A 26,260-nucleotide genomic window follows, 5' to 3' on the forward strand; every position below is an offset into this window, starting at 1 on the left:
ATTCTGTCTCTGCTTCCCTGTATGCTGATGACTTCTGCCTTTATTACAGCTCTACTGGCATTGCAGCTGTTGAACGTCAGCTACAGGGTGCTATCCGCAAGGCACAGTCTTGGGCTGTAGCTCATGGGTTCCAGTTTTAGGCAGCCAAGACCTGCGTTATGCATTTCTGCCGGCGACGCATTGTCCACCCGGAGCCACAGCTTTATCTTGCTGGCGAACTTCTTTCAGTGGTGGAATCACACAGGTTTTTGGGGGTGGTTTTCGATGCCCGGTTGACTTGGCTGCCTCATATCCGGCAGCTTAAACAGGCGTGTCGGCGGCATCTAAACGCTCTGAGATGCTTGAGCCACACCCGCTGGAGCGCCGACCGATCTACCCTGTTGCGGCTCTACCAGGTGTTAATCCAGTCCCGTCTGGATTATGGGAGCCTGGCTTATGGCTCAGCATCCCCCTCTGCGTTGCGGATGCTGGACCCAATACTACACAGCGGGATCTGACTTGCCACTGGTGCCTTCCGCATCAGCCCTGTGGACAGCATCCTTGTTGAGGCAGGTGTCCCTCCACTGCGGTTACGACGCTAACAATTACTGGCTGCTTATGCTGCCCATGTTTTTAGCTTGCCCGGGCATCCAAATAACCGTGTCCTGTTCCCGCAGTCAGTCGTCCATCTGCCAGACTGTCGGCCCCGGTCGGGTTGTCTGATTGCCGTACGCGTCAAGGAGCTCTCTGCGGGCTTGGGTTTTTCCCTGTTCAACCTCCTTTCCGGGCACCTCTGCGTACACCCCCATGGTGTGTTCCTCTCCCTTGCCTTCGGCTCGACTTGGCACAGGGCTCGAAGGACTCAGTCCCTCCAGAGGCCTTCCGCCGTCGCTTTTATTCCATCCTGGCCACGTATCAGGGCTCTGGAATTGTTTACACCGACGGTTCGATGGTTGCTGGTCGTATTGGGTATGCGCTAACTCTAGGGGACCATTCCGAACAACGGTCCTTGGCGGCTGGCTGCAGCGTTTACACTGCTGAGCTGGTCGCCATCTTTCGAGCTCTAGAGTATATCCGCTCCTGCTCAGGTGAGTCCTTAGTTATCTGTAGCGATTCCCTGAGCGGTTTATGAGCTCTCAACCAGTGTTTTCCTCGTTATCATCTGGTGATGGCTATCCACGAGTCCCTGCATACTCTTGCGCGTTGCGGCCGCTCTGTGGTCTTTGTGTGGACCCCCAGTCATGTAGTAGTTAGACACTGGACTCGCATTCGGGAGGACAACGGTTCAATCCCGCGTCCGGCCATCCTGATTTAGGTTTTCCGTGATTTCCCTAAATCGCTCCAGGCAAATGCCGGGGTGGTTCCTTTCAAAGGGCACGGCCGACTTCCTTCCCCGTCCTTCCCTAATCCGATGAGACCGATGACCTCGCTGTCTGGTCTCCTTCCCCAAACCAACCAACCAACCCGGTCATGTCGGTATCCCGGGCAATGAACATGTTGACCGCCTGGCGAAAGAGGCCACGAGACAACTGTCTCTGGATGTTGGCCTCCCAGAGACTGATTTGCAGGCAGTCCTCCGCCGAAAAGTTTTTGTGCTTTGGGACACTGAATGGCGCGATCGGATCACGCCCAATAAACTCTGTGCCATTAAGGAGACGACGACTGTGTGGCGGTCATCCATGCGAGCCAACCGCAGGAACTCAGTCGTCCTTTGTCGGCTCCGCATTGGCCACTCCCGGCTGACACACAGTTATTTACTGCGCCGGGAGGACCCTCCTGTATGTCGCTGCGGGGCGGCTTTGACAGTGGCCCACATTTTGTTGGCCTGCCCCCTTTTAGCTGTGGTCAGGCAGACATTTGCGCTACCTGATACGCTCCCTGCCCTTTTATCTGATGACCCTGTTATGGCTGACTTAGTTTTACGTTTTATTAGTGCAGGGGGTTTTTATTCTTTAATCTGAGTGTTTCTGTTTTATTTTATTGTTTTGTGTTGATTCTGGCCTTTGGCCTACTGTTTTAAACTAAGTTTTTAATGTGTTTTCGGTGGTTGGCTTTTCCTTTTTTTGTTCCTATGGTCGGCCAACCACCGTCACACTCCGTGTGATTTTATTTCGTTTTGTCTGGTCCTTGTCTATGTTTCTTTTGTTCTGTGTCGTCTGTCTCCTATTCTGTTGAACATTTTTTATTCTCTGTGGGTATTTTTAGTATTTTGGAAAAAGGTACCGATGACCTCTGCAGTTTGGTCCCTTTAATCCTTAAACCAACCAACCAACCAACCACTCATGGTTCATTCTTTGACACATGTTGGCTGGTTGTATATGTCAGAATAGAAGTTCTTGATGATTTGTTCTTTTGGTAAGAATGGTACAGATCACCTTAGGTCATGCATTTTCTTCTCATTTATGGGCACATGGCCTTGATAAGCCTGACTTACAGGGTTTAGTGGAAAGTGGAATTACAGTTCGATCAGCCAGTTGGGATTTGTGCTCTCCTGCCCTGTTAACGAATGGGCTAACTTTAACAACATCAAGTGTTTCATGTGACTAGCAAAAATGCATGAATTGTTACATGAAAGAGCTATTTGTCATTTCTGTGTTTAGCCCTTCCCTTAGTTTAGACAGAAATAGCATTCTTTCTTCAGCAACAATTCCTTAAAATTTAGTACTGGTTCTGTTTTGACATTTTCACATAAAAATTCATCTTTGTGCTCAATTCTATTATTAATTCTGCATATTCTTTCTGATTTGCATTTTCACGGTGCTGAAATCTCTGTTACTGGGAAGATAAGAGTGGCCTATTTTTGGAAAGTAATGGGTAATGAACTGAAAGCTTCCTTGTGTGACAAGCATTAAACAAAATCTCACAATTTTATGATTTTTATTTTGGCCTCTACATAGTCAGAGCACAGGTGAAGGACCCTAACATGTTGTTCAACATTTTCATTGATATAATAAAAAAGAAATGAACAGACTTGATTATGGCTTTTTTGTGCTTTCCTTCATGACAGAGATAAATCCTGGTTCTTCCACTCCATATGTAGTGCATGTGAAAGATATTTACTGAAACCTGTCTCAAGTAAAACATATCTTTTATTGGTATTGAGGCAATTGCAGGTTCTGCATAAAACCAAACAAGAGGCCTGCAGTGGTAGAATCAGTTATAGTTTTTGCTTTAACTGTATATAATTTTGTGAAGAATTTATCAGCACACCTCATGTGCACTATTAATTCAGCTGTTGCTGCCCTATAGCAGCATCATTCAGAATAGACTTTTGATTTTCACACTGAGCTCTTTACATGTGCAACATGTGTCCACCTGTGGCTGCCCAAAGTTTAAATTAAAATATCCATGGAAATTTTTCTCATACAATCAATGGTCAACTCAAATATCTTATTTAATGTTTTTGAACATCCGTCATATACTCTTCATATTAAGTTTAGGGTCAAGATAATTCCATTCTTCATTAGTATACTGTGCTTTCCTGACTGGAAATGAGTTTATGTGCTTTTTTTATTTCCACCATTAAAGCCACTAGTTTTGCACTTCCAGGATGACATACCCCCTCTGATCTTGTGGAGATTTACCTTCTTTCAGCACATTTCATAGACTCCTTATTTGGTCATTGCTGACACGAAAAGCACATTGGAAGGTAGTTGTGTAAACCTGAATCTTTACTTCAGACCTTAATAACCAGTGAACATATGACTCGGAGGAAGAAACCAAAAGGATAAAAATTCCTTATCACTTCCTTCTTTGGTGCCACTGGTTTTACTCCTATGAGGCTTTGAAAGAATCCATACTGTCCATTTTTTGTTTGGACGTTAATAAAGCTGGTGTATAATTCCTTCTTGCTGGCCTCCGTTATCTTAGTTCTTGTGCACTTCATCCAACAACTGGAAATAGAATTACATATTCAGTTGATTTAATGTCTTACATTATTATGTTCACTGTGGTAATTAAACCTGTTTTGAAGCAATGCTAAATTTCAGGTTAGAATTCACCTGCAGTCTTAACCATGATGTTTTGGTTGAACTGTATTCCCTTTTCAATTTGTATATGCTTCATTTTTTACTCTTGCTCATTTTATGGCTGTGTGTTTCAGAAACTCCACTCCACTGCCCCCCGCCCCACCCACCCCTCCCAAGGCATTTGTCACTGGCTTCACATTTTACTACCAGTAACAATATAAATTGATTAAACCAACTGGCAATATGGACTATTCTCTCTGTTTAAAAGAGTGTTGACAACTTAAAATTTTGATAAAGCCTGTATCTTTTGTACGTGTGGGGTTTCTCATCAGTTAAGTGATACAATGGCTGCATAAACATACAAAAAATACCAGAATGTTTGGGATTTCTCTACACAGGTGCCAACTCCAACTCGAGCCCGAGGGGGCTCGAGCCCCCTCAAAAATTAGTTTTTGGGGGGGGGGGGGGGGGAGATGGGCGGAGCCCCTCCAATAATTTAAGAAAATTATTAGTTATATTATACGTTGTAAAATCACAAAATTATGTTGGAATTTTTTATTTTCCTTGTTTGACGATAGTTGCCTTTTAAAATACATTCAGTAGTGAATTAAAACAAATAATTATTATGGTAGTAAGCAGGATAACTGAAAATGAGTAGTGTGAATCATGATAGTGTTACAGTGCTGCAGGCACACTTAGAATTTGTACCGGTGCGCGAACCTTCGGGTATAGCCTGGCACTGGCGGGCCAGCATTGCGGCTGTGGTGACATCAAAAGGACTGGAGCAGAAGCGCCTGGAACCCTCCGCCTCGCGTCTCCTTGATGCTTCAAGACATTACAACACTTTGGCTATATAAAGCCCAACCTGCTGTCGCAGTCATTCAGTGTGGATAGTTTCGTTCAGTGCATGCTGCAGATGTGTTTAGTGTTCCGACTTCAGTCTCTAGTGGACTATTTTATATGACTATATTTTATTCATTTACTTTAGTCTCTTAGTGTATTGTGAATTAAGTTTGCAATGGATCAATTTGTTACCAAAAAGGCATGCTTGGAAGTTGACGATACTGCAAGTCAACCTCAAACAATTATTGTGTCATCAATTGCTTCATCGTCTTCAGACGATTACTGTTCACAGCCGAAACCTGGACAATCCGATAAGGGAAGATCATTTCAGAAGTATTGGTTGATCAAATATACATGGCTAGAATATGAAGCATCTACCAAAAAAAATTTTTGCAAAACCTGCCGAGAGGCAGATGCTAAAAATCTATTACAATTTTCTTCAAAAAAATAAGATGCATTTACTTCTGTAAGGTTTTCTAACTGGAAAAATTCTGTCTTCATGAAAATACGTTTACGCATAATGATGATGATCTGAAACAAAATTCTATCATTAACTGAAGTGTGGCCTTCCTATTGAATGAACAGTTAGTGATTTGAAGAAAGGCCATTTAGCTCTTGAGACAATTTTTACTACCGTGCAATTTCTATGCCGACAAGTGCTAGCAATTAGAGGGCACGAAGATGTAAGCTCAATTTTTTTCAATTGTTGGAACTCCGAAAGAATGAAATGCCTGAGTTTAAAGATTGGTTAGGGTGTTCAGGCTATAAGTGGACTTCCCACGATATTCAAAATGAGGTCATTGATCTACTTGGAAAGTCTGTATTGAGGAAGGTATTGGCTTCAGTCAAGAAGACTGAACATTTTTCTACTATAGTTGACAAAACAAGTGATTCTTCGCTTCACGAACAAGTGTCATTTTGTATTCATACCGTCGATGATTCCTTAATCATCAACAAAGACTTTATTGGCTTATACGAGACCCCCAACACTGAATCACAAACTCCGGTTAGTATTTTAAAAGACATTTTTGCTCGTCTTGATTTGTCAATGGAAAACTTAATAGGACAGTGCTATGATGGTGCCTCGAATATGAGAGGTAAGTTTGAAGGACTAAAAAAGTTAGTTTTGGATATACAATGAAACACACATTATGTGCACTGCACTGCTCACAGATTAGACTTGGCAGGTGTAGACAGTCTCCGACATCTTACATGTATGAGGGATATTACGGCTTTAGCTAAGGACTTAATAAACACTGTAAGGGAATCCAACAAAAGGATGGGACTTTTCAGAAGCATACACTGTGAGAGCACCAATGACCAAGCTGGTCTACAACCCCTTTGCCCAACTCAATGGACTATGCGAACGTCTAGTATCTTGAGAATATTGAAAAACTTTGAAGAACTTCTAGAGTTTTTTTGAAACATTTTCTGAAGTGGACAAAACAGAGGCAGATTACAAATGTGCAGGCTACCTTGAGTCAATGTTACAATTCAACACTTATTTCTTTTTACATCTTTATTGCCATGCAATGAACCTAGTAGACGATGTCAGTGAAAAAATTGAATACCCTCATCTACGTGTTGCTGATATGGAAAAAATATATGAGGGCTTGATTTTTTTATATTGAATGGAAGGCGTGATAGTTTTGAATACTTTTGGGAATTGTGTTTAAAAGAAAAACCTTCACAAGTTAATGATCCTTCACTTCCTTGGAATCGAAGTATACCAAATAAGTATAAAAACAATGGAGCCAGCTCACCGCACACTTTCAAAACCCCAAAGGAATACTACAAAGTTATTTACATTGAACACTGACAGTTTTTAGCTATATTGTTTGACAACACTGGTACAAAAGTTGTATTTTATAGGTTAATGTATTTTCAGATTTGGGAGGTGAGGAGAAAGAGGTTGTTTATTCTCCTTAAAACTCTGAAAATCCGGCAGGTTGTCACATATTGATTTTTAAATGTTTTAAAACATGTTTTATGTGATGAAATGGCTGTTATGTATTTATTATGACTGCATGAATGACATCAGGATTTCTATAATAGATTTAGATGAGTTGATTATGTCTGCCATTTTGATGTCATTTTAGATGAAAGTCGATGTCCAGTGCCCAAGCTTCAGTATTTTTTTATGTTTCTTTTCAAGTATGCAATTTTGGTGAAGTACTTCAGTTCTGTTCTCATGAGCACAACAGATAACTTCTATCTGAAATTACTGGAGCAAAGCATTATAATTGTACCATTGGCTGATTGTTTTTTTTTTTTTCTCTGTTGTGACATCCTGTTGATTTTTTTGCATTGTGCTGTACCATAGTGAATTTGCTAGACATGATTAGAACACTACCTTCGAGGACTCTTTTTGCCACTTTTCCTTGAGATATTACAGTGTCTTATCAGACTCAGTGTCCATCTCAAACATATCTGCAGCTATACTGCTAGGTAATGACGCCATCATCTCCATAGATGCTACAATGCTTTTGGTCTTAGTTTCTTTGTTGCATCAATATGAGTTCGGTGGTAACATTTTTAGTGTGATTTGGTGCATGCAGGAAAACAAATACAGTGAAACCTCTATATAACGTTTTTCAAGGGACCACAAATTCTGAACACTGTATAGAGGAAAATACTATAAAGAGGAAGGCTTCCAAATAATAATTATTGGGCATTACTGAAGATCGGGATACCACTAATAAGCTTTGACAAATGGTGCCATAGATTACATTTTAAATTTTCACAACACTGTAATATGATCAAATGATCAATGTAACAAATGATTAGTTTTTTGTGATTAAAACATGGAGCCCAGTAGGTGGATGCGTGAAAGGAAATGGATCAGTTTGTACTGTAAAAAGTTATAACAGATTCTTAAGATATGACATCATTGTCCAAAGCTGACAGGTGGTATCCCGTTCTTCAGTTGACCCAATTGCAGAATATGAGCCAAATTTTATGATGTACTGAACATACTACATAAAAACACAGTAAATGGTACAGATTAAAAAAAGAATTAGTTAAAAAAAATTACTTTAATAATTACATTATGAAATGGAACTTAAATTTGCACAAACTCTAGGAACCTATGCAACCTGAAAATCACATACCTACGATTTTTAAAATATTCAAGCACGCATGTTTGTTTTCTATTTCTCCTAGACACTATGGCAATCTTTTCTTGCTCCAAATGAGCAAGTTGAACTATTGTTCTGTCCTCAAGTCTATGGGTCATCATATATCTCCTAAATGTTTCAAAGCCTTCAGCTGCCTTAGTATATGAGGGCACAGGGTCATCTTCCTTGTCACTGTCACTTTCACTATACTATTATTCTCCAAGCTTCTATCTGCAGTCAGCTCCTCAATACTTTTACTCCTGTGGTTGCCACGTTGTCGTCCACAGCCACAAAGCCCTCAAAAGTGACAGAATCACTGCCTATTAATTCCTAAAACTCTTGCAAATCACTTGCAACATCTTCCACAGGAGCTGCCATCTGATTCTGACAGAATCCCACATTTTTTAAACAGTTTTTAATAGTCTCAGCACTGACTCCCCTCCACGAGTACATAATTAAATTCATTGCCTGTAAAATACTTTCACATTTCTCAGAAAGGATACATCTGGTGGATGTGCAGCACATCTGTCCACAAACAGCAGCACTTTTCTTGCAGCATTCCCCATTTTGGCATCAAATTCTCCGAGAAACTGAAATGGTGCCAAAAAGATTGTAAACGGAATGTGCGTCACGTATCACATGACTGGGTTCTGCCGCTGACAAATGAAACACTCTGAGTGGCCAATTGTGAATCCACAGAACAGAAAATGATGCGTCTAGATCCAGTCACTTAAACGTTATAAAGAGGTAAATAATTGACCAGGGTTCCAAAAATATGAGTGTTACATGGAGGAAATTGTAATATAGAGGAAACGCAGTAAAGAGGAAAATTTAACATTGTTTATATGGGCTTTTAGTTGGGACCGAAAAAAACGGACGTAACGTAGAGGAAAACGTTATATGGAGGAATGTTATAAAGAGGTTTCACTGTACTCCCAAATAATCCAATATTCTGAAAAATTGTTTTGTCAAGATTTATGGTTGTCTAGTGTATGCATTATTCTTACAGCTCACTTCTACTGAATAAATACTTGATTTGCATTGTCTCAGAAGATAATTCCAAAATACTACAATGAGAGATATTCCTAAAGGCATAATTTCTCAGATTTTCCCGTTGTGGTCATTTTGCGACATTTGATAGGGAGTAATGTCGTCCGACTCTTCCCAGAACAAACTGTCTCACAATTTCAGTAGCAAAGCACTCCATGATGCTAAACACCCCTTTTGTACCATCAGCCAGTGGAATTTATTGAGCATCTCTGTAACACTTTCATGCCAAACAAATATCCATTGATGAAACGCACCACTCTTAAGTACTTACATCACTGAATTTCTTTTTCTTTTTTCTTTCAATGTAGTCTCCCTGTAGGGTAATGCACTTGGTCTAACAATGCCCCAGTGCCTTGGTCCCATCTCAAAAATGAGTTTCCTCCAGGTCTGCAAAATAGTTGTCAAGTGTGGCTATAAATTTTTCGTTTGAAGTGAATCATCATCCACCAAGAAAAATGTTCGGTTTTGAGAAGAGATGGATGTCTGACAGAGCCACATCAGGTGAATAAGACGGGTGTGGCAACAATTCATACTTTAGTTCATGTAATTTTTCCGTGGCGATGGCACATGTGTGCGGGCATGCACTGTCTTTGCTGGAAGATGACTGTTTTCCTTGATAAAACTGACCTTTTTTGCATATCTTTTGCTGCAATTTGTCCAGGAGGTTAGCATAGTATTCTCCAGTAATTGTTTGCCCAGTGGGGAGATAATCTACAAACAGATTCCCCTTATGTCCCAGAACACAGATGCCATGACCTTTCCCGCCGAAGGATTTGTCTTTGCATTATTTGGTGGTGGAGAATAACAGGTTTCCACCGCTTTAACTGTTGTTTTGTATCTGGGGTATAGTAGTGCACCCAAGTTTTATCTGTGGTCACAAAACGGCACAAAAAATCTCCTTCGTTTCTCCTAAAACGAGCCAAACATTGTTCCGATATGCCTATTCTCATGCATTTTTGATCCAGCATCAAAAGTCGCGGCACTCGTCCTGCAGATAATTTTTCATTTCTAATTCTTCAGTTAAAATGTGATATACCCATTCAGATGACACCTGGCAAGCGTGGCAGTTTCATGCACTTTCAATTGGCTATCCTCCATGACCATTTTGTGCACTTTTGCAATGATTTCTGGAGTAGTGACACATCTTGGCCGACCACTGCGTGCATCATCTAAGCGCTCCCAACCAAATTTAAATTCATTTGTATGCTTGACAACAGTTGAATATGAAGAAGCAGAATCCCCCAGTGTATTCTGTAAATCAGCATGAATGTCCTTTGCTTTCATACCTTTCTTTACGAAGTACTTAATCACTGCTTGAATCTCAATTTTTTCCACCTTTGCAAATCACTATGCGGGAACAACAACAGAGCCACGTTACTTCCACAGTTCTCTTCCAAGAGCACTGACGTGGCACGTGTTTACAGGCAACAGTACAATGCATATCGCGTGTACAACTCATTGCGCTAGCGCTGACCTCTCGTGGTGATTCCGAGAACTTTTCAAACCACCTTCGTATTTGTGTTATGTGCTCATTCCACTAAGGTCACTCCTGATGGTTACTGCTTGATATTTTCTGGTAGATACTGTTTCCAGGAATTCGTCATCAAAAGTATAATTATCCAGTAGTGGGTTTCTTCTCCAGTGTATGCACAATGTTACATTTATCTATGTTCAGGGCCAGCTGCCAATCCCATTGGTCAAACCTCTGCAGACCTGTCCGCAAATCGCTACAGTCTTCTGGCGTTGCTACCTACGTGTAGATAACCATATCATCTGTGGAAAGCCTTATGAAGCTACTGACCTTTTCTACTTGATCATTTATGTATATTGTAAACAGTCTTCATTTGGCAAAAACATGCTCTAAGAATAATATGTGGTGGACACCCATGATCATCTTATAGATGTCTGTTTAAGGAATTGGGCATTCTGACTACTGCTTCACAGTACGTTTATTCCCTCATGAAGTTTATTATAAGTAAGCCAATACTGTTCAAAAGGAACAATGATGTACATAATTACAATACCAGAAGGAAAAAATTGCATACGTTCCTCCACACCAAGGTTGTCTTTAGCACAAAAAGAGACGCACAGTGCTGCAACAAAAATTTTTGATAACTTACCCAGTGATATAAAATGTTTGGCAGGCAGCAAAATGAAATTTGAAAACAAACTGAGAAAATTTCTCTGTGACAGCTCCTATATCGCAGAAGAATTTCTATTACTATAATGTGTAAAAGGTGGTTGGTAGGAATTACTAATTCACGCCTGTACATCTTTTTCTTTTTCTTTTTGTAAGTAAAGAAAAGAAAACTAACTTAGAAATGTTCAGAATGTAACTGTAGCTACAAATTAATATCTGATGTGAATGTAAAATGTCTTGTTCCACATCATTATGACCTGTCATGCAAAATGATGTGTGGAACATGTAACTAACTGTCCTATCACACTTCTTTGGAGGACTCCTAAAATTATATTTACATTTGCTGGTTTTATTCTGTTAAGAGTGATTGATGTGTTGAGCTCCATCTGGTAGAACACTGATGTCTACAATGCTGTGGATCTTGTGGAGATACAGAGATAGCGGAATTTAACAAGATCTGTGTTTGTGGAATCCATATTGATTTCTGTAGATGAGATTTTAATTCTCCTATGTCATAATTTGTACACATAAAACATGTACCATAATTCTGCAAGAGACAGACATCAGCTATCATCTGAGCTGCGTATCATAAGGTGGAGTTTAGACTCTTCACAAGTATGCTTGTGTCATCAGCAAATATTACTATTTTTCAAGTTTTCTTTAAAATTATGTACACTAACAATAAGATCCACTAAAGTCATTTTAAAATTACTCCACAGCTACATTTATACTCTGCAAGCCACCCAACGATGTGTGGCGGAGGGCACTTTACGTGCCACTGTCATTAACCCCCTTTTTTGTTCCAGTCGCGTATGGTTCACGGGAAGAATGACTGTCTGAAAGCCTCCGTGCGCGCTCGAATCTCTCTAATTTTACATTCGTGATCTCCTCGGGAGGTATAAGTAGGGGGAAGCAATACATTCGATACCTTCTTTGGATCTTCTCTGTCTCCTCCGTCAACCCGATCTGGTACGGATCCCATACTGATGAGCAATACTCAAGTATAGGTCAAACGAGTGTTTTGTAAGCCACCTCCTTTGTTAATGGACTACATTTTCTAAGGACTCTCCCAATGAATCTCAACCTGGTACCCGCCTTACCAACAATTAATTTTATATGATCGTTCCACTTCAAATCGTTCCGCACGCATACTCCCAGATATTTTACAGAAGTAACTGCTACCAGTGTTTGTTCCGCTATCATATAATCATACAATAAAGGATTCTTCTTTCTATGTATTCGCAATACATTACATTTGTCTATGTTAAGGGTCAGTTGCCACTCCCTGCACCAAGTGCCTATCCGCTGCAGATCTTCCTGCATTTCGCTACAATTTTCTAATGCTGCAACTTCTCTGTATACTACAGCATCATCCGTGAAAAGCTGCATGGAACTTCCGACACTATCTACTAGGTCATTTATATACACTCCTGGAAATGGAAAAAAGAACACATTGACACCGGTGTGTCAGACCCACCATACTTGCTCCGGACACTGCGAGAGGGCTGTACAAGCAATGATCATAAACACGGCACAGCGGACACACCAGGAACCGCGGTGTTGGCCGTCGAATGGCGCTAGCTGCGCAGCATTTGTGCACCGCCGCCGTCAGTGTCAGCCAGTTTGCCGTGGCATACGGAGCTCCATCGCAGTCTTTAACACTGGTAGCATGCCGCGACAGCGTGGACGTGAACCGTATGTGCAGTTGACGGACTTTGAGTGAGGGCGTATAGTGGGCATGCGGGAGGCCGGGTGGACGTACCGCCGAATTGCTCAACACGTGGGGCGTGAGGTCTCCACAGGACATCGATGTTGTCGCCAGTGGTCGGCGGAAGGTGCACGTGCCCGTCGACCTGGGACCGGACCGCAGCGACGCACGGATGCACGCCAAGACCGTAGGATCCTACGCAGTGCCGTAGGGGACTGCACCGCCACTTCCCAGCAAATTGGGGACACTGTTGCTCCTGGGGTATCGGCGAGGACCATTCGCAACCGTCTCCATGAAGCTGGGCTACGGTCCCGCACACCGTTAGGCCGTCTTCCGCTTACGCCCCAACATCGTGCAGCCCGCCTCCAGTGGTGTCGCGACAGGCGTGAATGGAGGGACGAATGGAGACGTGTCGTCTTCAGCGATGAGAGTCGCTTCTGCCTTGGTGCCAATGATGGTCGTATGCGTGTTTGGCGCCGTGCAGGTGAGCGCCACAATCAGGACTGCATACGACCGAGGCACACAGGGCCAACACCCGGCATCATGGTGTGGGGAGCGATCTCCTACACTGGCCGTACACCACTGGTGATCGTCGAGGGGACACTGAATAGTGCACGGTACATCCAAACCGTCATCGAACCCATCGTTCTACCATTCCTAGACCGGCAAGGGAACTTGCTGTTCCAACAGGACAGTGCACGTCCGCATGTATCCCGTGCCACCCAACGTGCTCTAGAAGGTGTAAGTCAACTACCCTGGCCAGCAAGATCTCCGGATCTGTCCCCCATTGAGCATGTTTGGGACTGGATGAAGCGTCGTCTCACGCGGTCTGCACGTCCAGCACGAACGCTGGTCCAACTGAGGCGCCAGGTGGAAATGGCATGGCAAGCCCTTCCACAGGACTACATCCAGCATCTCTACGATCGTCTCCATGGGAGAATAGCAGCCTGCATTGCTGCGAAAGGTGGATATACACTGTACTAGTGCCGACATTGTGCATGCTCTGTTGCCTGTGTCTATGTGCCTGTGGTTCTGTCAGTGTGATCATGTGATGTATCTGACCCCAGGAATGTGTCAATAAAGTTTCCCTTTCCTGGGACAATGAATTCACGGTGTTCTTATTTCAATTTCCAGGAGTGTATATTGTGAAAAGCAATGGTCCCATAACACTCCCCTGTGGCACGCCAGAGGTTACTTTAAGGTCTGTAGACGTCTCTCCATTGATAACAACATGCTGTGTTCTGTTTGCTAAAAACTCTTCAATCCAGCCACACAGCTGGTCTGATATTCCGTAGGCTCTTACTTTGTTTATCAGGCGACAGTGCGGAACTGTATCGAATGCCTTCCGGAAGTCAAGGAAAATAGCGTCTACCTGGGAGCCTGTATCTAATATTTTCTGGGTCTCATGAACAAATGAAGCGAGTTGGGTCTCACACGATCACTGTTTCCGGAATCCATGTTGATTCCTAGAGATTAGATTCTGGGTTTCCAAAAACGACATGATACGCGAGCAAAACACATGTTCTAAAATTCTGCAACAGATCGACGTCAGAGATATAGGTCTATAATTTTGCGCATCTGCTCGACAACCCTTCTTGAAGACTGGGACTACCTGTGCTCTTCTCCAATCATTTGGAACCTTCCGTTCCTCTAGAGACTTGTGGTACACGGCTGTTAGAAGGGGGGCAAGTTCTTTTGCGTACTCTGTGTAGAATCGAATTGGTATCCCGTCAGGTCCAGTGGACTTTCCTCTGTTGAGTGATTGCAGTTGCTTTTCTATTCCTTGGACACTTATTTCGATGTCAGCCATTTTTTCGTTTGTGCGAGGATTTAGAGAAGGAACTGCAGTGCGGTCTTCCTCTGTGAAACAGCTTTGGAAAAAGGTGTTTAGTATTTCAGCTTTACGCGTGTCATCCTCTGTTTCAATGCCATCATCATCCCGAAGTGTCTGGATATGATGTTTCGAGCCACTTACTGATTTAACGTAAGACCAGAACTTCCTAGGATTTTCTGTCAAGTCGGTACATAGAATTTTACTTTCGAATTCACTGAATGCTTCTCGCATAGCCCTCCTTACGCTAACTTTGACATCGTTTAGCTTCTGTTCGTCTGAGAGGTTTTGGCTGCGTTTAAACTTGGAATGAAGCTCTCTTTGCTTTCGCAGTAGTTTCCTAACTTTGTTGTTGAACCATGGTGGGGTTTTCCCGTCCCTCACAGTTTTAATCGGCACGTACCTGTCTAAAACGCATTTTATGATTGCCTTGAACTTTTTCCATAAACACTCAACATTGTCAGTGTCGGAACAGAAATTTTCGTTTTGATCTGTTAGATAGTCTGAAATTTGCCTTCTATTACTCTTGCTAAACAGATAAACCTTCCTCCCTTTTTTAATATTCCTATTAACTTCCATATTCAGGGATGCTGCAACGGCCTTATGATCACTGAAATCTCCACCTAAGACTATAACATGCTGAGAAAATTTATGTGAAATGTATTCCAAATTTTCTCTCAGTTGCTCTGCCACTAATGCTGCTGAGTCGGGAGGTCGGTAAAAGGAGCCAATTATTAACCTAGCTCGGTTGTTGAGTGTAACCTCCACCCATAATAATTCACAGGAACTATCCACTTCTACTTCACTACAGGATAAACTACTACTAACAGCGACAAACACGCCACCACCGGTTGCACGCAATCTATCCTTTCTAAACACCGTCTGTGCCTTTGTAAAAATTTCGGCAGCATTTATCTCTGGCTTCAGCCAGCTTTCTGTACCTATGACGATTTCAGCTTCGGTGCTTTCTATCAGCGCTTGAAGTTCCGATACTTTACCAATGCAGCTTCGACAGTTTACAATTACAATACCGATTGCTGCTTGGTCCCCGCATGTCCTGACTTTGCCCCGCACTCTTTGAGGCTGTTGCCCTTTCTGTACTTACCCGAGGCCATCTAACCTAAAAAACCGCCCAGTCCACGCCACACAACCCCTGCTACCCGTGTAGTCGCTTGCTGCGTGTGGTGGACTCCTGACCTATCCAGCTGAACCCGAAACCCCACCACCCTATGGTGCAAGTCGAGGAATCTGCAGCCCACACGGTCGCAGAACTGTCTCAGCCTCTGATTCAGACCCTCCATTCGGCTCTGTACCAAAGGTCCGCTGTCAGTCCTGTCAACGATGCTGCAGATGGTGAGCTCTGCTTTCATCCCGCTAGCGAGACCTGGCAGTCTTCACCAAATCAGATAGCCGCCGGAAGCCAGAGAGGATTTCCTCCAATCCATAGCGACACACATCGTTGGTGCCGACATGAGCGACCACCTGCAGATGGGTGCACCCTGTACCCTTCATGGCATCCGGAAGGACCCTTTCCACATCTGGAATGACTCCCCCTGGTATGCACACGGAGTGCACATTGGTTTTCTTCCCCCCTCTTGCTGCCATATCCATAAGGGGCCCCATTATGCGCCTGACGTTGGAGCTCCCGACTACCAGTAAGCCCACCCTCTGCGACCGCTCGGATCTTGCAGACTGAGGGGCAACCTCTGTAACAGGACAAGCAGCCATGTCCGGCTGAAGATCAGTATCAGCCTGAGACAGAGCCTGAAACCGGTTTGTCAGACAAACTGGAGAGGCCTTCCGTTCAGCCCTCCAGAATGTCTTTCGCCCCCTGCCACACCTCGAGACGACCTCCCACTCTACCACAGGTGAGGGATCAGCCTCAATGTGGGCAATATCCAGGGCAGCCACAGTCATAGTCCGATCGGGGGATGTGTGGGACGAGCTGGCCGTCCCCAACAAACCCCCATCTTGACCCCCACAGTGATGCCCATTGGCAACAGCCTCAAGCTGTGTGACCGAAGCCAACACTGCCTGAAGCTGGGAGCGAAGGGATGCCAACTCAGCCTGCATCCGAACACAGCAGTTGCACTACACGTTCTGCAGCTGGTTTCCACCAATCGGAGCCTACAGCCATCCCTGAACTGTTCGCGGGTGCTGAACTGGCACAACAGTTGGTCAGTACACTTCCCAATCATTGTCTACCTTTCTTTTGTGATGTGTTTGGATCCCAAATCCTGGGTCTGATCTTTTTATTTTGGATTGTATCACACATGAGAACCACTCCCCCCCCCCCCTCCAAACACACACACACACACACACACACACACACATACACACACACACACACACACACACACACACACACACAGGGGGGGGGGGGAGGGGGTATAGAGAGTCAGCAAATCACATTCTGTTACAATCAGAGAGATTGCCCAATGTTGGATAAGCTTCACATGACATTGCATGAAGCTGAATTTTTGAAGGTTGAAATTCACCATTCCTACTGTGACGCCAAAGTCACAAATATAAGAATCAAATGCAATGTAGTGGAAGGGTTAGTGTATTCACCTGAAGTTTTGGAGATGACAGGTTCAAATCATGTCAAAGGCAGCAAAATTTTCTTAAATCTAGTCAAAAGACTTTGATTATTATTCTTATCCAATTAATTGGTTTAAATGTAATTTTTTATTTCTAACAATCTGCTGCATCTTTTTCTTCCTATCATTGTTTTTTTTCATTTGGAATCTGCCTGTGTCACCTATAATCTACAATTAAGTGCTAAACAGGACTGCTCATTGGTTGGTAATGTGGCAGGTTATGTACTGAAAGTGGAATTTTTCTGTCTTGAGTTTGCTCGTAGAGGTTAATCACCACGAACAAAGTTATAGTGATTTTAGTTCTACTCCAGATTGTTGACCACTGTTTTCTTGGATATATTGCTCATCACAAGGTTCAGGTAAGGTTAGACTGTGAGGTTAAATTCAGGATTACAAAATGTGTCATCCACCATATGTGTCATTGCTATCTTCTTATTGGTAACCATATTATCTGCAAAAAGGCTTTTGAAGCTTCTGACATTTTCTACTAGATTATTTATGTATATTGTAAACAGTCTTCATTGTGCAAAAATGGGCTATAAGAATATTACATGGTGCTCACCCATGATCATCTTGTAGACATATGTTTAAGGAGTTGGGCATTCTGACTACTGCTTCGTGGGTGGATCATATTACCAAAACGGTCCACCACGCCGCTGCAGCATCCATTCCACAGTCCACAGGCCACCGGAAGAGGCCACCTGTGCCTTGGTGGAGTACCGAATGCCGCTCTGCAATCAGGACCAGGCGTGCGGCTCTGCGTCGGTTCAAATGTCGGCCGACTGCTGAGAATCTTGCAGCCTTTCGGGTGGCGAGGGCAAGATGTCGCCGCATTATTTGTGAGAGCAAGAAGAGGTCATGGCAAACGTTCCTGAACACCATTAATCGTTCCACCAAAAGTTCCATTGTGTGGGAGACCATCAGGAGAATTTCTGGCAGAGGAGGGAGATGCCCCATAGCTGCTGTAATGACTAACGGCGCTCTCCACACGGATCCGCGAGACATTGCCCAGACTATGGCAGCGTATTTTGCCACAGCTACTGCCACAACCAGTCAGGATCCCGGTTTCCAGTGCCATAGAGCGGTTGCTGAGAGACGTAGTCTGAACTTCCAGTCCACCTCTCATGAAGTTTACAACTGCCCATTTTCTATGTGGGACCTGGATTCTGCATTGTCTGGGGCTCGTGACACGTCTCCTGGTCACAACAGGATCCATTACAGTATGCTATGGCACCTCACAATGCGGAACAGAGAAGTCCTCCTCGCACTTTTTAATGCCATTTGGGCGTCGGGTCACTTTCCTGACGCGTGGCGTGAGACAGTTTTAATCCCTTTTTTAAAACCTGGGAAAGACCGCACGAGCCCAAGTAGCTACCGTAGTATTGCTCTCACTAGTTGCGTAGGGAAGACCTTGGAGCGGATGGTCAACCGCCACCTTGTCTGGATGTTAGAATCTCGGCAACTCCTTAGTCGCTTTCAGTGTGGGTTCAGGAGGTTTCGTTCCACCTTCGATAACCTTGCCCTCCTGGAGGCAGCTATACAACAAGCTTTCCTACGCCGTCATCACCTTCTAGGTGTATTTTTCGATATAGAGAAGGCCTACGATACTACTTGGAGGCGTCTCATCCTGGAGCAGCTTCACGATTGGGGTTTTCGTGGTTGTCTTCCTCTTTTTATTCAGTCTTTCCTCTCGCCACGATATTTTAGATACCGGATTGGTGACGTCCTGTCTGATCGCTTTGAGCAGGAGAACGGTGTCCCTCAGGGTAGCGTTTTAAGTGTGACTCTCTTTGCCATCGCTATTAATAGCATTACGTCCATAGTGAAAAGTCCTGTCCAGTGTTCTTTGTTTGTGGATGATTTCTCCTTGTTTTGCTCTTCTTCAAGCCTTGAAACGACAACTCGTCAGTTGCAACTTACGATTAGGCGTTTGGATGACTGGGCGCAGAAGAGTGGTTTTAAGTTTTCCACCGAGAAGTCTGTATGTGTTCTTTTTAACCGCTCTCGTTCGATTTTAACCTTTCCTGAGTTGAGGATGAGGGACGCTATTCTTACTTTTAAAGACACGGTGAGATTTCTGGGGCTCATTTTTGACTCGAAGCTCACGTGGTTAACTCATCTTAAAGACCTGAAACGGCGGTCACTTAAGGCTTTAAGTATTTTAAAATGTCTTAGCCACAGTACATGGGGAGCTGACAGGACTTGTCTGCTCCAGTTTTACAGGGCATTTGTGCGGTCTCGGCTCGATTATGGGTGCACGGTGTATGGGTCTGCGAGGCCTTCTTACTTAAAAATGTTGGACGTTGTGCACCATGAAGGGCTTCGGTTGGCCACTGGGGCATTCTGAACTAGCCCCATACCCAGCCTCTGTGCAGAGGTTGGTGAACCGCCACTTCATATGCGGCGACGGCTACTTACAGTGCGCCAGGCATATAAAACTTTGTCCACACCATACACCCCTGCATACCATACCGTTGCTCAGCCTCCTCTGGCACGATTGTTTCATAACCTGCAACGTGCGACGCAGCCCTATGGGATTCGCGCACAGGATTGCCTCGGTGCGATGTCTATGGCTGGTCTTCGTGTTTTACGTCGCGGTTGGAGCAGATCTCCACCTTGGCTCCTCCGGAGACCCAAACTTATTTTAGATTTGACTAATTTTAAGAAAGCTGGCACACCAGATTTTACGTTCCAATCTCTGTTTTTTAACATTTTAGATGTGCATCACGGTTTCACTGTTGTTTATACTGATAGCTCCAAACAGGAGACTTTCCTTGGCTGTTCTGTGGTGTTCCCTGATCATATTACCCGGATTCGCCTCCCTGCTGAATATACCGTTTTCGCAGCGGAGCTCCACGCGATCCTGACGGCACTGGAGCAGATGCATCGTGTTCGGGGCGATCGATTTCTTCTCTGCTCCGATTCTCTTAGTGCCTTACAGTCACTGCAGAACCTGTACCCGACTGAAGAGATGGTCCAGCTGATACATGACCAACTGTACTTGCTCCAACGGCGGGGTAAAGAGGTATCCTTCTGCTGCGTGCCTGGTCATGTCTGCATATTGAGCAATGACCAGGCTGATCGGGCTGCCAAGGAGGCCTGCAGAGAGCAGGATGTGGTCCAGTGTCCTATCCCCTTGCAGTCCATCATCGCTGCACTCCACAGGAAGTGCATGGAGTTGTGGGAGGACGAATGGCTGGCGGTGACGGCCAATAAACTGCGGTCGGTAAAGTCAACCACTCGGCCGTGGCGTTCCTCCTGCCGGCTGCTCAGGCGGGAAGAGGTGGCCCTCACACGTCTTCGGATCGGGCACTGTCCTCTGACACATAGGTATTTATTACGGCGGGAGGATCCTCCGTTTTGTGATGCTTGTGGTGTGCACATCTCTGTCCGGCACATTTTAACAGACTGCGTTTTATACCGTGATGCAAGGGCAGAAGCACAAGTTGATGGGGATCTGCCCTGTGTTTTAGCTAACAATGAGACGTGTGTGTCTAGGGTTTTTAAGTTTTGTGATGTGTCCGGACTCTGGTCTAAACTTTTAGGCTGGCGGGTTTAGTGTATTGCAGAGTGGCTGACTCCTCCCTTTTTTCCTTGCGGTCAGCCAGCCGCTTCCATCTGCTCCAATGTTTTAGCTCCCTCTACCTTTTTCTTCCTGTGTTGTCCATGTTTTACTGCTGACGCCCTGCTTCATCCCACGCTTCGGTGTGGGTGAGCACATATTTTTCCATGATTGTTCCCCGTGTTTTATGTTCCGTTTGATGTAAATGTTCTGAGTTTCTTTCTTGACCCCCGTCTCACTATGATACTGAACGGGCGCTGAAGACCTTGCTGTCGTGCGCCCACAAAACCTTTCTACTACTACTCTACTGACTACTGCTTCACCATATATTTATTCCCTCATGAAGTTTGTTATAAATAATCCACTACAGTTCAAATGGAACAATGATGTCTATAATTACACTTAAAATCAGATGTCGACATTGCATCTCACATTTCTGTTGTGCTTCGCAACAGTCACTTCCAACATTGCTCCGCGTTGCACATTAACAGCATTTGTGAAGTGACCTGCTGCATTTGCGTGTGCCTATAACTGAGCAGTAGCCAGCAGCCAATGTGGCAACACTGCTGCTGCAAGGGACAGATGTCCACTGTCAAGTAATTTTAATCGGACTATAGTTAATTGGTGCTTGGATTTATGAGAATCTGAGTCAGTTTTGGAAAAATGCTCACAGTGCAGAAAGAGCAGCTAGGCACTTGCATATATTGTATGTGACCATGCACAGTCATAGGATTATTGAACTTTTGTTTTTCCTTTTCAGTTTCTATACTTGGGTCTGGAAGTTTAAACTCACCCTGTACTTTATGCTGCCCCTGATCAGCAAACACTTAAGATGTAGAACCATTTGCAATTTACAACTTTTGTATACTTGTTATTTGTGACATTTTCACTAATTTATGGTTTATTTTTGAGTTTTAAATTTGGTATGACAATATAGTATTATAGCTGAGCTGCTAATGAGCTCAATGTTGAAGTATCCTGTAATCATAAAAAAATTGTCCCATATATTCAGTGCTGGTATGCTTAGTGTGTTATCCTAGAAACCTTTGCCGTAATTCTTTTAAGCAAATTTGGATATTGACCAGTACTTCTCAGTGCATTCAGTCAAGATTTCTACAGTTTACAACCTGTTCACTTTGAAACATAGGCCTATGAGTACTTTGTCCATAAAGGACAGTGTCACGAAGGCTGTGACTTGAAAATGAAAATAAAAGAATTTACTGTGTCAATCACAGATTGGTGATATTCAAGGGAGGTTTGTTTAATCTTTTGCTGGTGATAAAACTGGTTTTTCAGAAAAGGCCAAAGACCAAAAAAAATGAATTTGTAAATGTAAAGTTTACTTATAAGCGATTTAGTCACTAAGCCTTCTTCAGAGAGGAAAAGGACACACACACACACACACACACACACACACACACACACACACACACACACACACAAGTAGGTACACCTCATGCACTTGTGACTGCTATTCCCAGCCAGAATGCAACTCTTGTACATCAAATGGGAGCAGTGATCCAGAGTGGAGGGGAAAGAGGGAGGGTTAGCAGGATACGGGTGAGAGGGAAAAGTCAGTGCTGCCTGGCAGAATGTGAAGGGGCTAGATGGTGGCAGGACAAGGCTGCCAGGTGCACAGGTGCATATTTGGGAGGCTGTGGGTTAGAGGGCTGGAGGGAAGTGGAAAAAGAGAGGCGCAGAGAAGGGGAAAAGACCTGTAGGTGTGTTGGCAGAGGACGACATATGTAGGGGTGAGATTACTTGTCCTTTGGAGGGAAGGTATACAAAAACAAATCTGCGGCAGTCTTGGGCGCCCACACAGTATCCACCAGTGCCATCTTGAGGAAACTTTCCTTGTCTCCCAAAACCCCAAACCCCTGATCTTATTCATATTCTTTGATGATATCTTCATAATCAGGGCCGTGGCACTCTACGTCCATTCCTTGACAGTGTCAAGGTCTCTCCTAAGCACTTCGCCAAATCACCCTCAAGCCATCTTGCCACCTTCCAAGAGGTTGACATTTTCCTCTGACAGCTCCATCTACACATCTGTCCACTTTAACCCACCAAACACCCACAGTAACTGCATTTTGACAGCTTCCATTCCTTCCACTCCAAAACGTTTCTCCCATGCAGCCTGGCCACCCAGGGATGGTATGTCTGCAGTGACAATAACTCCCTTGCCCAGTATGCAGACAGTCTCACAAAGGCCTTCACAGATGGATCTATCCCCCAGATCTAGTCTGCAAAGATTTACTGTGCAATATCCTCACACAACCCCAATCCTTCCACCACCCTCAAGAACCAGCTACAAAGAAGCGCCACCTTCGTGACCTCGTACCAACCCAGATTGGAACAACTGAATCACATCCTTTGTCATTGCTTTGAGTGTGTATCATTATGCCATGAAATGAGGGACGTCCTACTAAAGACGCTTCCCACCCCTCTTCAAGTGGTGGTCTGTCACCCACTGAATCTCCACAACACCCTAGTCGATATCTGTGCTACTCAACCCCAGTCCCTTGCCAAAGGGATCATATCCCTATGGAAGATCCAGGTGCAAGACCTACCCAGTCCACTAACCCAGCTCTTCAGATTCCAGCCCTTTCAAGGCTTACCCTACCCCATCAGAGATTGGGTGACCTGTGAAAGCAACCATGTCAAATACCAGCTCTGCTGCAGTCATTGAACAGTGTTTTATATTGATGTGACTACCAACAAGCTGCCCAACAGAAAGAGAGACATTATCAAACTGTGTCCAGGAGTGAAGTGGATCACCCTGTGGCACAACATGCAGCTGAACATGCTTGATTTTAATGGCTGCTTTACAGCCTGGGCCATCTGGAGCACCCCCTCCACCACCACCACCACCACCACCACCACCACCACCACCACCACCTTTTCTGAACTGTACAGATGGGAGTTATCCTTACAGCACATTCTCCCCTCCCAAAATCATCCCAGGCTCCACTTGATGCCCTCATTCTACACTTAACAGTTTGCATCCCCCCTGTCCTGTCACTTCCTCCAAGTCACATCCCCTAACCCCTCATTGCATGCCGTTCTTTCCAACACAACCACTGGTCTTTTTCCCTTCTCTGCTCCCCCTCCCCCCTCTCTCCTTATCCCGCCACCATCTAGTCCCTTCAGGCTGTGCCGTTGTCTGGGGGGGGGGGGGGGGGTTGCACTTCGGCCGAAAGCTCAAACTTGTAACAATCTTTTTGTTGTGCCTGTCTGCAACTGAGCATGTCAACTTCATGATCTACCCTTTGATAAAATTGCCGATCTTGCAAGTGTACTGCCAGATGCGTATCTATAGCATGGCTGACTGTGTTGATAATGGCATTCCAGAAAACCCATGATGCCAGTGCATAGTCTGTTCTTCACAAATAACCCCAATATGAACACAGCTAAACGTGCCTCTCAGACAGACTGACAGTACTACTACTTGGCGGCCAAATACTTCCAGTAAAAATGCCTTCCACTATGATGATTTGAACAGATTGCCTCACATGTCACAATTTCACAAGTGTTTGCTAGTGATTTTGGATATGAAAGTGGGTTTTACAACAGTAAAACTGAACATAGGATTGATGACCTCCATTCTGATTTAAGAATCTCTGCGACGTAGTCTAGTACTAAAATTTAATTTACTTTCATACCATATTAAATGCTTATGAAATGACACATTATGTGAAGGGACAGAAGCTTTCACTTAGACTTCTTATTCTTTATCTACAGTATGTTTGAGGCACATTGGCTTTTTTTAGTTTCCAGTTTTCCTAACTCATTGATTCTGTCTGCTGGATGAATTAATTAAATTTCTAATAAAGTCTCTCTGTTTATCAATCATTGTATATTACCTGTTCTTATTCATTTCACACTCTTGCATTATTCACCATATGTGTATTGGTACAAAATGCAGAAATCTTATTCCTTCTTTATAACCAGTTGGTTTTTTCCTGTTTCAGTGATTATGTTCGGGGAGCCAGAGTGCGAATTCGAATTAAGGACTTGGAGTTATCAAGTAAATTTTTAGGATCGTCTCGTGACTTGACACTGCTTGAAGCAGATGCAACATTAATGGGAATTATATCATCACCAGCTAGAACTTCAGTGAAATAGTGATATTAGAATTTGTGCTACCTTTCGTGTGACAAAAATTGTTACAATTTTGTAAATATGCGATGTTTTCCATTTAGTTTAGATGAACTCTCTCGCACTTTCTCTAAGTTGAATTTTGTGTGTGGGCGTGTGTGTGTGTGTGGGGGGGGGGGGGGGGGGGGCTTTATTTTAAAATATTTGCTACAAGCAAATGACATTTTAGAAAAAAAAATATATTTATTATATTGAAGATTTTTTCCCTGAGTAATCTTCTTTAGTGAGAATCATAACAACTTGTTTGTAGTGGTGTCAGTAATAATGTTCTCACAGAGCAGTAAATATAAATGTGAACTATACTATTGAAATGTGCTTTTTCAGTGAATTGATATTTTTAATGTCCTATACTGCCAGTCCAGTTCTGAAGTTCATCCTGTGGTGTTACTGAAATCATAATCTGTGGACGTACACGGCTGATGAAGTTATTTTCTCACTTTCAGGTTTGATTTTGCCTCTAATATGATCAAAATGGTTTCCATTAATTTTTGACCTCATGTGTGAAAAATATTTACAAACGGCACGGTATTGTAATCTTGATACAATGAAGTAATACAAAAGAAAATTAGAGAGTTTTTTCTCAGTATTTGGTGATGTGTAAACAGGCATTATTGTCTTCGCCAGCTGATATTTCAGCCATACTTTATATCACATACTGTAGCACTTTTTTTTAAACATAATAGTATACTATTACAGTTTTGGACGAAGCATTTGCATAGTGTTTCATGTTAATGGACCAATAGTTAGCCAGTTATTGATTCCATTTATTCTTCAAGAGAAGTCGAAGAATGCTATTGCATTGGATCACTCAGGGCACACATACGTATCCACATGTGGAAATTATTTCTGCCACCTTTTTGCAAAATCCTTGGCAGGTGTTGCACAGAAACAAGCAAGTGGCTATTCATTGTCACTTTTGATCTGCTCCATGTAAGTCATTTAATGGGTGAGAGAGGAGGAGGGCGGGGAGGGGGGGGGGGGGGAGAAAAAAAGAAAAAAAACTTTCTGCTGGGAACGTATTGAGGAGGAACAACTTAAAAGAAAAATATGGCTATAGGAAAGAGTTGAGATAACTCTAATATTGCAAGTGAGTGAGGGATAACTTGATGATTGTATGGTTGAATGTAATGTAATATAGTGGGGAAACGTCGTATCATAGAGTGAAGACAGTGTTTGGTGTTTTAACTTCAGAGTTACCAAGTGTGTGTTACCAAGTGAGAGGGGAATCAAAACTTTTACAATGGGACAGACAGGCTCAAGACTGACATTTATAGTAATAATTGTGCCCACAAAAAATTCAGAAAA

The 26,260-nt window shown here is 43.5% G+C and overlaps 1 protein-coding gene across 1 annotated transcript in view; it reads left to right on the forward strand.

The window, feature by feature from the left end:
* LOC126165450 (28S ribosomal protein S28, mitochondrial) overlaps window positions 1-25,070 on the forward strand; it is a 43,794-nt gene extending 18,724 nt beyond the window's left edge. The window contains exon 3 of the mRNA XM_049920318.1: window positions 24,769-25,070. Within this exon, the coding sequence (XP_049776275.1) occupies window positions 24,769-24,922 (154 nt within the window). The 3' untranslated portion in view covers window positions 24,923-25,070. The remainder of the gene's footprint in view (window positions 1-24,768) is intronic.
* Window positions 25,071-26,260: the final 1,190 nt, after the last annotated feature.

Source organism: Schistocerca cancellata, chromosome 1, assembly GCF_023864275.1.
Source record: "Schistocerca cancellata isolate TAMUIC-IGC-003103 chromosome 1, iqSchCanc2.1, whole genome shotgun sequence".
NCBI classification, from domain to species: domain Eukaryota; kingdom Metazoa; phylum Arthropoda; class Insecta; order Orthoptera; family Acrididae; genus Schistocerca; species Schistocerca cancellata.